This window comes from Cicer arietinum, chromosome 5 (assembly GCF_000331145.2).
Source record: "Cicer arietinum cultivar CDC Frontier isolate Library 1 chromosome 5, Cicar.CDCFrontier_v2.0, whole genome shotgun sequence".
NCBI classification, from domain to species: domain Eukaryota; kingdom Viridiplantae; phylum Streptophyta; class Magnoliopsida; order Fabales; family Fabaceae; genus Cicer; species Cicer arietinum.
Genome location: NC_021164.2, coordinates 57,380,819 through 57,394,470, shown reverse-complemented (window position 1 = coordinate 57,394,470; position 13,652 = coordinate 57,380,819). Strand labels below are relative to the sequence as shown.

Here is a 13,652-nt window from a genome sequence, read left to right as displayed (position 1 = left end):
TTATATTATATTAAAAATTTATATAAATTATATTTAATACTTTAAATTTATATTATAATAAAGTATAAATAATTATATTTTATGTATAATAAGCTCTAATTAATCTAACCAATGTATTCATTTAATGATGAGATTGTAATGCAAACAATAGAAAAAATAAGTATAAACTATCAGATTAAGTTTAATTAGATGTGGTAGTTGTTGATTTGGATAGGACAAATTGGAAACTTCAGAAATATTGGTTTTACTTATAAAATTGAGTCATCTATGTTGCTACGGGGTGAAAATGCAAATTATACAAAATTGAATACTGCAATTTAAACCATAAATGCTATACCCAAAGCAGCGACAAATGCATCAAATAACCATTACTCACAATGCAATAAATATATCTTATCATTTATCCATATAGTTTTGTTTGAAATTTTTCATAAATTCTATATGAATTTCTCTTTTGCTCATTCAAGAATAGCAATAAATCCGTATCATTTTCTTTTTCTAAACGAGAATAGGCCTTCTTAACATAGCTGAACTCTTGTCCATACATGTAGGATGCACATGCTGCTTTGTACGTGAGTAACTGTAAATCACCTGCCCAATATAACAGGTGGTAAGTTAACATGGCTAGAATTAAACTATAATAATGCAAGAATGCGTAGAAATGTGTGTAGTTAATTTGATATGTAAAGTCAATTAACTATTCTACTTCTTAGGTAGTTGTTACCATAGTCAAACTCTTAAAATGATACTACCCCGGGTCCTAAATATAACAGACAGTTTGGTCAACAAAAACTGATGTATTTAATTTAACCGAATGATACTACCCCGAATAGTGTTGAAGTTGTGAGATTTTAGAGAAAATGAGGAGAGAAAATAATAAGGGTTTGAATATTATTGATAATAGCTTAAGGCTGAATTAATTAAAAAAGGACTCAATACTGATCTCTATTTATAGAGAAACATAGACCTAATCCTAAATAAGGAATAAATCATAATGATAATGAAATATATTCTAAAATATCTCTATGATTATAAATTGATCCTAATAAATAATTTAAGATACTCTAATATAATATAAAATATACTATAAGATATTTTCTAATATTCTAACACTCCCCCGCAAGCTAAAACTTACTAAGTTTTAGCTTGTTACAAGAAAATAATGTTTTGCTCTGCAAAATAATAAAAATGATGAAAAAGCAACTCAAAGATGCAAGTGAACTCGGAGAGAATTGCTATAAATATAGCCTAGCCAGATAGCCGATATGATCATCAGCTTGAGAGAAATTCATGGCAAGCAATTGAACAAAGCAAGGTCCGCTCTTCTAAAAACTGCATTTGGAAGCTTCAAACCAATAATATTGGAGAGGCGTGCTTCAAGGAGAGAAAGGCAAGGCCAATACATCTGGGACAAAGATGGGGCCAGTGCATCTGGGACAAACTACCATGCTAAAGTGTGAGCCATAAAATAAAAGACATTGTTAGAATGAGCATCAATGGAAAAAGAAGCCATCACTAATATGATTCATCTGTGGGAAAAGGGACACCACCGGAATGATCATCGATGGGAATAAAAGCCACGGTTATAATCTATTAGTAAGAACTAAATTGCATGACAAACACCAAAGAGGAAGCAACACACTCTAATGAAACAAGTCATGATCGATTAGCGGAGTGAGAAAATGCATCCAAAACAGGAGAGACAATGGTTGTTTCAGAAAACTTGTTGGAAATCTTTTCCAGCAGCGACGCGCTTTCGGGCATGACCTGATCTGGAGATGACGACGCTGTTCGCAGGAAAATTTGTTGGAAATAGTGGCAGCACAGCAGCACAGTAGCGAATTGAACCGAAAACAAGTGAAACGTGTCGGAATGTTGGAAAAGAGAAACTATGATTATATTCCCTAACTGTTGGGAACTCGACAGCGGAACAACGGCAAGATTGTTCAAGGAGGATCAAAATAGGCTCTAGATACCATGTTGAAGTTGTGAGATTTTAGAGAAAATGAGGAGAGAAAATAATAAGGGTTTGAATATTATTGATAATAGCTTAAGGCTGAATTAATTACAAAGGACTCAATACTGATCTCTATTTATAGAGAAACATAGACCTAATCCTAAATAAGGAATAAATCATAATGATAATGAAATATATTCTAAAATATCTCTATGATTATAAATTGATCCTAATAAATAATTTAAGATACTCTAATATAATATAAAATATACTATAAGATATTTTCTAATATTCTAACAGATAGTATAAAATAACTTAAAACTTTAAGTAGATCAAATTAAATTTAAAAAATATATATACCAGTTCCAATACTTGATTCAAACTTGCTATTGCTGAAATATCTTGTTAGCCACCACCGACACCGAATATTCCAAGATTTTCCTGATATGCCCTCTGTAAATATTTTTGGGGTTTTGCGTAAGGAGCGAAGTTGCTCCTGCCTATCCTCATTTCGAATGGAGCATGCAGACATGCAGTCTTCTTCAAGGAGAGACAATTTAGAAAAACATAAACAGAAGACCCTCCATGTATTGTACTCAGCATCTGTAGCATCCAAATGTAAAGCAATCATTTCCACAAGAGATTCAAGATTATAGTCACCTGCAACATATCAGAAGAAAACAATTAATGACATAGTGTTTGATCCATATAAATCCCTCACCAAAAGACCAAGTCCTTCAGGTTTATTATAGAAGGAAGAGTAAGGCAGATTTTAGTGTTAGTTAGAATTAGTTACTTTCGATTTCTACTGTAACAACTGATCCTATGAGCTATAAGTATAAATGGGATCAGCCCTCTCTTTGAGAAGGTCAGGATTTTACTTTTAGAAAACACTTTGGTGTGAACTAGAGAATGCTCTGGTGGAGGGGATTAGATTCCTTTGTGTAATCTTTTCCTTGTTATCAATAAAATACAGGGACGAATAATTCCCTTTCCTCTATCTTGCAATCAAGGAACCTAACAATTGGATGGAAAGGATGCAACTAAATGAGACATGGCAGACTTTTGAGAATGCAGTGCTCAGGAGTTCAACCAGATATTCCAGTTTGGGTTCAAGACGAAGAAGCAGAAGTTGGATAGTGGTAGCAGTAGAAGCATCTATGGATGCTGCCCCATTGGTGGCGTCAACGAACTGGACTGGTAGTGGATAAAAAATGGAACGAAGAAAAGAATGAATCAAAAGCAATCTTATCGAGGTGGGTTGCACTCAAGCTAGTCAAACTACCTCTATCGGTGTTGCAGCATTGTGGTGCATGTGGCTTGGCTACCAAGGGCCTCCAGTTTTTCAAGCTTATTGTAGTCCAACAAACTATCAAAACCCATCCTAGGAGAATCAAAGTTCGCAGCCACACAATGTCGGCCATCCTCTGTTATGGGAGTGTGAAATCGGGATTCAGAACTCATGCAACTCACGGCAGCCAAATCCACTAGATTCAGCCATGGGGAATGAAGTTCACGGCAGCTTGGATAATTGCACAAGTGCAAGGGTGTGTTTATTTGGATTGGTACTGCTAAAACAAATCAAATTTTGAATTCAAGCTTGAACCTATAGAATCGAGTTGTTCTGGATCTGAGCCATGTCTGGGTCACAATCAAAGGTTGAATGGTGAAGCAATTGCATTTCTCTATTTCTCTTCAGCCAAACTGCTAAACGAAGGACTTGTGATGAGGACCTAAAAGAAGCTAATTAGGAGAAAACAAAGAAAATTTCAAATCAACTTTTGAATGAGAGTATTCTTCCAAAACAATATATGAGCTCTCTCTTATTTAATGAGGAATTTCCACAATATATTGAAGTTGAGGAAAATGAGAGCCAAATTGAAAGTCTTTTAAAACAAGAGAGTGACGTGAATGAAGCTATGTTAGTGCTTGAAGGTGATCCGCCAAAGGTTTCCTCAAATGGATGCTGCTAGCAAGGAAATTCTTGATTTGAATTCTAGAAACTTTGATCCTTCTACTACAAGAAGGACTTAATTCTCTATTTAAAAATAGGTCAGTTTTTCAACCACATGTAATCAGCCCAAATGTATTTCAGCCATTGGATTCATGATTAATGAGGACTAAATTCTCACTTGTGACACAACAGTGGAATTCATCCATTGCCAAAAAACAAATATGTGGACTGCACCACAGTGAATTCGTCAGTAGTTCAAGATGAACTCCAGTCTCCCCAAGTCCCAACTATTTCAGGGTTACATTTTCTTTTTTCCCCATCTTTTCATCCCCATTCAAGCTAAAGATTGATCAGAAAATAAGGGAGACAAAGATAATAAGATATGAAAACTATTCAAATCATATGAAAGAAATTGTTAAGAATGAAGGTACCTGTTTGGTGCATCATTATGAGTTTTGCTAAAGAATCACGACATGTTGGATCCTTCTTTAATATCTCCTCAAAACAGCTACAAATCAAGAGAGAGTTGTTTCGATCAAAATGCTCCAAGAGAACAGCCCGTAATCTGCAATCACATGCATTAGTAACTTTGTAAACATAACAAGAGAGAATTATGAGTAAATTACCACAACTTTCTTATCTCAAATTGTGGTTTGATGACTATATGTACAAGTTGAATTCGTAGGTTTTCGATAAAGAGAAGAGAACAACAATAAAGATTACTAAACCCTATTTATAAGGATACAAGACTTCTAATTCTAATTGAATGGGAAAACAGATCACTAAAATATAACAACTAAGTAATATTGAAACAATCATAAGAGATGTTCTAAAATATGGAATTAATCCTATGAGATCATTCAAGTTCAAGATAATAATTTTCTAGTAGTCTAAAATTCCCCACAAGCTAAAGTTTGCTAAACTTTAAGCTAGTTAAAAATATACCATTGGAAAGAGAAAACTAACAAGCAATGTAACCAGACTGAAAAAAACATCATAGATAACGATAAACATCAGAAAAATCAGCCAATATCGTTCATGTCCAAGAACAACAACTGAGCATTCAACACATGAAACCACTGTTGACTTTCAGGAACAGCAGGCAAACACAATCGAAATTATACTCGGCAGCAGCTTGTTAGAACCAAAGAGATTGGGATTCTAGTCCTCAATTAATTTTGATGATTATCCAAATATTTCAGTGAACAATTTATCATTTGTTATTTGATAAATTTCGTCAAGTGAGCAGATTGAAATCTTAAGTGTAAAGAACTCAAGAAGTTAGCTAGATTCAAACATTATTCGCATCAACAGAAGGAAGAGAAATGTGAACTCTCTCTCTCTGATGAAGTATTCAGCATCTGGTCAAAAGAAGCATGTCTATGACTACTGCCATAAGGAAGCTTGCATCTGGTTGTTAAGAGAAAATGTGTTTGCTCTCTATCAGGAGATGCATCATCTGGTTATTCAATAATGACATTCATCTGATCAAAGGAAGAAGCTGCTGATAGAAACTGGTATTTAACAGATTAATTGGGATAATTTTCTGAATAGATTGATTGATATCTACGGAGAAATCTTCTCAGCAGAGTAAGGAAATTCAAACAAACACAAATTACACACTGGCTGAAAGTACATAAACAGAATTGGTTTCTCCAAGAATTCGCAAGCATTGGTTCTCTCTCTCTTTCCAAATGATCTGAAACACAACTCCACTACTCATAAAAGGACAAATTCAATGGAAATGAATTGTCACTGAGTCATAATGGTATTATGCCATGGAAACACTATAAAATACCAAAGAAGAGTAGAAGTTTCAACATCACCATTTACTAAGAACATCTACTATGTAAAAATTTATTCTCAAGCCTTCAAAATTCATATTCTTTCTGTTCCAAAAATTCATTTTTCGAAGAGCTTTGTGAAGTTTTAAAACCATTCATGTTGAGAATTTTTCAAAAGCAAAACTCTTTCGGTTTTCGGTTTGTAATTGTTGCATTGCTTAGTACAGGCAAGTTCCTTAACAGGCATAAGATTGTGTCGTTGTTAAGAGGGTGTGAAGTATAGGTTCAGATAACAAGAAAATACTTATAAGTAGTATAATCGGTTGATTAACTGATTGTATAACTGTTTGTATTATAAGATATTTTTTCTTATATTCTGCCAACATATTAAACGTAGAAAGACAAGGGAGGTGTACCTAATTGGGAGTACAGAGTGTGAATTATAGCATTGTTGCTCAAGCATGGTCAGAACCTCGTTAACTTGACCTCCGATCAGCAGCAGCTGTTAACATAAAATAAAGTGAAACAATTGTTGATTACTCAAAATAATTCCATGTAGAAAACAATTTGCATATATACTGTTTCCAGCAGATGCAAAATATGCACGTTTATGTGCATACAGAAAAGGAAACATACTGCAGAGTTGCAGAACACACTCAATTGCTTTAAGCAGGTTAAGATTGAAAATTGATTTCAAATAATCCAAGCCACTGATATTTTCATATTATGTTTGTACAAATGCATATGGAAGAAAAGGCCAAATACTAATAATATGCGCAAAGAACCAAGTATTCCAACAGCTTAAAATGGTGGGTTGAGGTTTCAAAATACTTTTTGTAATCTCTAATAACACACACTTTAATGCATATAGAAAATTAAAGGTTGTGCTTCAGCCTACTTAGAGGATATTTGGATAAATGACTTTACAATTTACCAATTTTGCATTTAAATTAAGTCCTCTATGGTTGGCTCTCATTATAGAAGTTTAATAATAGAACCAGTGAATTCAAGAAAACAAAAGAGAATAATATTTAATGAAAGTGATAAACTCACGAGCTCTACAGGGGTGGAAACAAAAATGAAAGAATAAACCTGAGTTCTAGAACTCCTGACCAGAGAGAAGTATCTCCTAACAACTCTTATGATAATTCTGAATGTCGTCTCCAACTCCCCTTCCCTCTCTTATAACAGAATTCCCATGAAATTAGGGAATATACTCTAACTAACTCTTATCCTCCAACCTTCTAGAAGTTGGACCTAATAGGAATTGGGTCCTCTGTGTTATAAGACCCAGGTGTCCTATCATTTAATTTGAACCATACCTTCCCTATTTCCACCCTTTTCTCCTTCCAAACTATTTGAAATTTGAAAAATGATTCACTTGAAAATTGCTGAGACTAAAATAGTTTTAAAGTGAAGTTAATTGTTTTGAAAAAATGCTCAATTTTAAATCAATTTATATAGATATATATGTGTGTTATTTTGTGATGTGGCAAGATAAATTATTGAATGACGATTGTTTGGAAAAATTTTACACGAATAGTGAAATCAAAAATAAATTCTGTTTTATTTTGGGGATGGGGGTATGTAACTACTAACTTGTTCTTACTACTACTACAGTTTAAAGCATGTTTTTAGTATATTGAACAACTACCAACGTGAAATACTAAATGTAGTTAAGTTGTTCAAAAAATATTTGAAAAGTATGCTCCATACCTGTGTCAATGGAAGTAATGCTACAGATGCAAAGGATGTTGAGTTGAGAGCTAGTTGTAAATACTTCACTGCATTTTTATAGTAGTCACTGTGCTGATTTCTGTGCATGTCCATGAACTCCTCCAAATTGTTCTCACCCGAAAAACACAATGGCAACAACCACAAATCAAGTTTCCCTAAATAAATGCATAAGAAGATTAATATTGAAGTTATAGGTCAAATGAAGAGCTCTGAGACTAGAAATGTTTATCAATATTTAGACTGTGAAACTATTCAGAGTAGTATGCAAGACAAAATCAATATTTTTAATCTGAGTGTAAACAAAAATGAGGTTGGAAAAATTCCATATACAAACATATTGTGCATGCACATTCTCATACAGGTGTACAACCACAAGAAATAGATTTTCTTCTGTTAATTATTAATCAGAGAATAAAAAAGTTTACCAAGAGCATACAAGGTATCTTGTGTAAGATCTTCACTGTTAGAAAACGGATTATCTGTTTCTTTATGTTCATCAGAAATCAAGTAAAAGCCTTCCGACTGAAAGATCTGATGTGATTTTCCTCTTTTATGGCTAGTATCAACTTCCATGGAAACTCTCATATCTTTACTAACGACGATACCCTTAGAAATTTTCCTTTCATTCATGACAGATGCATCTGAGTCACATTGATATTGAGTGTATGCCATGTGAGACTCAACTGTAATTTGACGTTCTGACTGTGCCATGTGAGAATTTTGACATTCTGACTGTCCAACCTCATTGCTGAATGAGGTTCCCTCCATATGTGAGTTCCCTTGACAGTCAATTTGATCTAAATCTCTCCACTGAAATTCTTCGGGAATAGAAGAATACCAAAGCTCATAGAATGTCAAACCCATCATTATCTTGGAAACAGGATCAATATCAATTTTCTCTTGTTCAAGGCTAAAGAATAAACAAACAGAAAAATAAAATAAACAAGAGAGAGAGAGAGAGAGAGAGAGAAAGCAAAGGGAATACGATGAAGGAAGAAATTAGAGCCCAGTAAGCAACCATACTTATAACACTATTTCTCAAAACTTGCAATGTATTTTAGAATACAAATGGCAATGTATTTTAGAATACAAATGGCAATAATAATTAATACTTTACCAACCATTATGAGCAATATAAGTTTTATAGAATAAATCATAACCCCTATAAAAGAATATAGCAGTAATGGCATGTAAAAAGTTGACAACCTTATATAGCAAAGACAAGTTTCGAAACAATCCACTCCTTGGCATCATGATGCACGATGCAACACATATTTATATATAAAGGACTGAAAAAAGACAACCTAGGGCTGGTACCGTAAAACCCCTTCCACAGTGAGGTTCAAAATGGTCGGACCCATTTGAGTTTATTGTAAGCAGTTTGCCTTGCATTTTGCAAGACATTGGTTTCACGATTCAAACCTATGACTTTCCAGTAGTTACACAACAGCAACTATAATCATTGTGCCAAGGCTCACCTAGAGGTAAAGGGCTAAATATTAAAATTTAATATATATAGCATACCATAGAGCAAGCTGATATGCATCCCCAGCATTGCCTTGCATAAGATAGAATAACATGAACTCCAAATGAACCGCATATCTGCTCTGCTTTACAAGTAAAAAACCACAATAAATATGAATGCTTAACAATCAGCGTAGCAAAATTAATTCATAACAATTTTCCGATTGCAAATATAATTTAATTATCAACTAGAAATAAATTTAGCAGACTTTGGTGATATCATTTGCATTGGATAAAGCATAGTAGCACAGCCGGCTGCAACATAATGTCAATGGAACAAGCATGTAATCACATTCCTGATTGCTCTAACTTAGCTTGCACATGCAATAAATCAATAAAAAAAAGTGACAAAAAAACTAAGATAATTACATCCAAAACTTGGGGAATCTTTGAAAGTTAGGCATCAATAGTGAACTGAAAGAACTTTCTACATGTGAAATTCAGCTAGTCATTATAAACAAATTGTGTGAACATTTAATATAAAGGTTGCCATTATAGAGCATTTCGGTGAGGGTGGGATTGTTTCTGAAACATACCTCTACAGGCCAAGTCTTCATTGGTCCAATTTTCTTTGACCAAATGTCATAGAGATTTCTGATCCTTGTTGAATTAATTGAACTGATAGAATGGTTTTCCACATGCTTAACAAGCTCCAGTAAAACCTACATATGCACAGGCATATATCACTGATAGAAAGTGGGTAAAGGTACCAAATTCTATATGGATTCTATATCCTATGAATTTAATTACTTTTTTCAACTGTACCCTCTAATAATACACTGTGCACCACTTACTTCACTAATTAGGTTAATAAGGGTAATTAATAGAGTGAAAATATTATCTTAATTTAGTTTATGGTATTTTCTTAGCATGTCAGAAATAAGAAAGGGAAAAAGAATCCAATACCCAAAACTTGAAACGATTCTTCAAAGGAGAAGTATCATTAACAGTTCCTTTCAAGTAGACACTAAGAACACCACTAGCACCAACCCAATCATGCTGATTAACAAACCTACGAAGCAAATATCGCAACCTCCGACGATGTTCCGATCTAAGAGGCTTGGGAGAGAGTCCAAGAACGTAAGAAGGTCTTGTAAGCGATAAATGAATTCTCATCTCCTTTTTTTTACGCGCCGTCAGGTGTGTAGCATCGTCGTATTCGTTTCTCTTGCGGCGGCGGGTGGTGGATTTGGTTGGTATGACGATGCCATTGTTGTTGTCGTTGGGTAACGCCTGGATTTGCATTTCGTTGTTGTCGTATTCTTATACGTCCTAAAGATGACCGTGACGAAGGAGATGATCGGTCATATCAAGGACGCGAAATCGCCGAGTCAGGGATGGAATGCGCTGGCAATCTTGTTCAATCAGGCGATTGATAACGAAGCTGTCGCTATTAGTTAGAGAAGCGGCTAGGAAGAGGAGGAAGCAATATGTCAGGTCAATCGCAGCATACTTCGGGGGAGTAAAGGAGCTGTGCTTTCAGTGTGAGCAGCTGGACGGAGAAAGCAAGTATTCATAGGCCAAGAAAGAGGGTACGCATCAAACTCAACGGAGTCAGGCCTGAACACGACAATGTGCGTGCTTTGCTTCAATTCAAGCACGTGGCGTCTTCAAATAGGAGACTCTGTTATGGGTAACGCCTGGATTTGCATCGTTAACAGAAGAAATATGGCAGAGGTAGATTAGTAACTAGGGCTCTCCAAAAAAATCTGTATATGTACTCTAAATCTAAAATTGAATTTAGTTTTTATTTACTAAATTTCTAAAAAAAAATTCTAAATCTAAAAAATAATTTTGATTTTGTTAATTTTGAAATTTTTTTTTTTGAAATTTTTTTTCAAAAATTATGAGAAATAAAATAAAATTTCGTTTTTTTCAAAAAAAATTTAAATTGAACTTTTTAAAATCTGTTGCGTAATTAAAACCGGTTATTTAACCATAACAAATTTTATAATTGATTTTAAACCAAATAATGGATTTGGTTATAAATCTAAATCCAAATAATTGAGAGGTAGAGTAGTAGCCAGCATTGTACAAAAAATCTGGTTATGTACTTCAAATTCAAAATCGGATTTAAATTCATTTTAAATATCCAGTTAAAATCACATGGTTATAATTCAATTTATTTATGACCCAGTTGGATATCCACTTATGTTTTATAACCTCCAAAAATCCTAAATCTTAAAAACAAATTGTGTCAACATTTAATATAAATGTTGCCATTATAGAGCATTTGGGTGAGGGTGGGATTGTTTCTGAAACATACCTCTACAGGCCAAGTCTTCATTGGTCCAATTTTCATTTGAAATGTTTTTAAAGTTAATTCTTTGTACAATTTTAATGTGTTTCACAATTTAATAATTCTTTAAAATGAATACCACAACAGGTTACTCTTCATGAATTAAAGTTATCCTACCTATAGTTTGAGTTTAATATTTTTACTATAGTATTGAAACATTATAAAAATTGCATTTGTGCATAAAGTTATGGGCGCTGATTGCTATATGTAATAGTGTCCATTAAATGCATCTATTATCTCGTTTTGCTCATCGGTGTCTAAAAAATATAATTAAGTCAAAACCATCGTGATTGTTTCCTGCTATGAGAGTTATGCCACATTAGTTAGAGTAATTATGTAATAATATTTTCAACCAAGAAGTAATGTAATGCATCTAGTTTTTCTTGATCAATACCCAACTGAAGCAATTTGAACATATATTTTTCATTTAGTGTTAATTTTTGTTACACGTTACAACCATAATGCAATTCGTTATTCCAACTAATTAAATATTTCATCAAAAGTATCTATATAAGCATTTTTTTACTATCATTGTCAACTATATAAATTGTGTATTTGTGTTGTCTATCTTTATAGATTTACTTTCTAAAAATTATTGTGCAATATATAAATTTTGTCAATAAATGAACTCTCCAATATATAAGAGACATATCAAGTGAGATAATGTGTTATAATAAATAATGAGATGAAAAATATAAATTTTATAATTATATATAAATGATCATAATTAAAAATAATTTTAGTTTGACATAAATACTTCAATTGTCACATAACCACTTTAAAAAGATAAAATTAAAATATCCACATATGCAACAACCAATCTCCTTTTTAATCATTTTGTAACACAATATATTTTCTAACATCACAAGATTCAGATACATTAACCAATGCCACTAAATCACCAAAAACTTTCCACACACCTTCAATTTCAAGAGCATGATCACAAACCCACAAACTTTGTAACACAAATGCATTCTTGTCCCAAATGGTTAACAATCCACCCAAATATTGAACTTAAGTTTAAAAGCAAATTCACAACCCTCTAAATCCCACAATGTACCACATATTCTTCTTTCTATAACCTTAATTTTTGTCTCTTGAATACATATGAAATTCAGATTCTTCTTTTCGACAATCTCTTTTAATATATTTATTTTTAGTAGCTACCATAAATCTTTGATATAATAACTAATAATATTCATATATACAATAAATTTTTCCAACCCTCTCGTGCTACCCCTCAAACAATACACCCTAAATACCCTCATACCTTTCCAACAATTTTACGACCCCAAATTTTCAAAATTACCAACTCATGAGCCACCTTAGCCCTTGTGAACAAACTTAACATTTGTACAAAAATTCTAAATATCCTCAACCACCTCATACACACCATCACCTATAAGAATTCAATTCCTCTAATCTCTATTATCAATAGAAGCAAAAATGCTAGAGGATGAAGAGTTGATTCTTATGCAAAATCGTGTCCAAGTATACACACAAAAATAAGTAATAGAGTAGTAAATAAATATCATTTCCACAAAAATTCTTGAGTAATTTATAATTATCTTATCAACATTCATGTTAAACATTGAAGAAAATAAAATAATAATTTTATAAGAGGTTTAAGAGAATCTGACGGTTAAATGTAGTTTAATTTGGTTAGATAGAATAGTTGACGGTGTTTTCTTTTATAAAATTAAATATATCAATTATATTACACGGTAGGTTTTACTTACCAAGTTAATGCAATTTCTCAAGTTAGTAAAAGACATTGAGGTTTTTTTTTGTGACACTCCAATTAGGTGAACTCATTTTCATTTAACGAGTTAAATTTTAAAGAATATTTGCAATAAATTTCAAAGATTATTTGCAATAAATTTGTCAGAATAACAAGAGCTTTGTTTACTTTATATATTAAGGCAAAAACGTACCTTGCTTCTAAAATTTGTGCTTACCCAACAAGACAATTGCCGTATGTTTTTGTTTTGTTGAGTGGTTCACACAAGTTATGTGAATAAACAAAATATGATTTTTTTGAATATGGTTCCCCTTCTATCTATGCGCACTATTTATAACAATTAGGTAGAGAAACATTAGGAAATATTTACTTCAACAAATTGTTTTCATTTTTCATTTTGTGTAATAGCTACTTTCATATTATGACTATCAATTCACCGTATCATTAATTTTCACATTGACCATCATATGCAAATCGCGAGTGACTGATATTTTTAGAAACGATAAAAATGACTTTAGTATTGTGATTTTTTCAAAAATACTGATTTTGTTTTTGAAATTAATAGTGGCAATGTTGGATAAATATATTTTTGGTTTGAATATAATTTTGGTCTTTTATTTTTTTTATCTAATATTTTTTTTGACTTTATAGTTTTT

At 32.7% G+C, this 13,652-nt stretch overlaps 1 protein-coding gene across 1 annotated transcript; it reads right to left on the bottom strand.

The window, feature by feature from the left end:
* Nucleotides 1-353: 353 nt before the first annotated feature.
* LOC101493752 (uncharacterized) lies at nt 354-10,649 on the bottom strand. Its single transcript, XM_004500275.4, has 9 exons — nt 9,863-10,649; nt 9,493-9,618; nt 8,957-9,039; nt 7,858-8,342; nt 7,412-7,587; nt 6,112-6,197; nt 4,343-4,476; nt 2,318-2,617; nt 354-591 (listed from the first exon to the last, which is right to left on the bottom strand). Exons 1-9 carry the CDS (start codon nt 10,199-10,201, stop codon nt 401-403), a joined length of 1,920 nt encoding a protein of 639 aa, XP_004500332.1. The 5' UTR covers nt 10,202-10,649; the 3' UTR covers nt 354-400.
* Between the last annotated feature and the right edge of the window lie 3,003 nt (nt 10,650-13,652).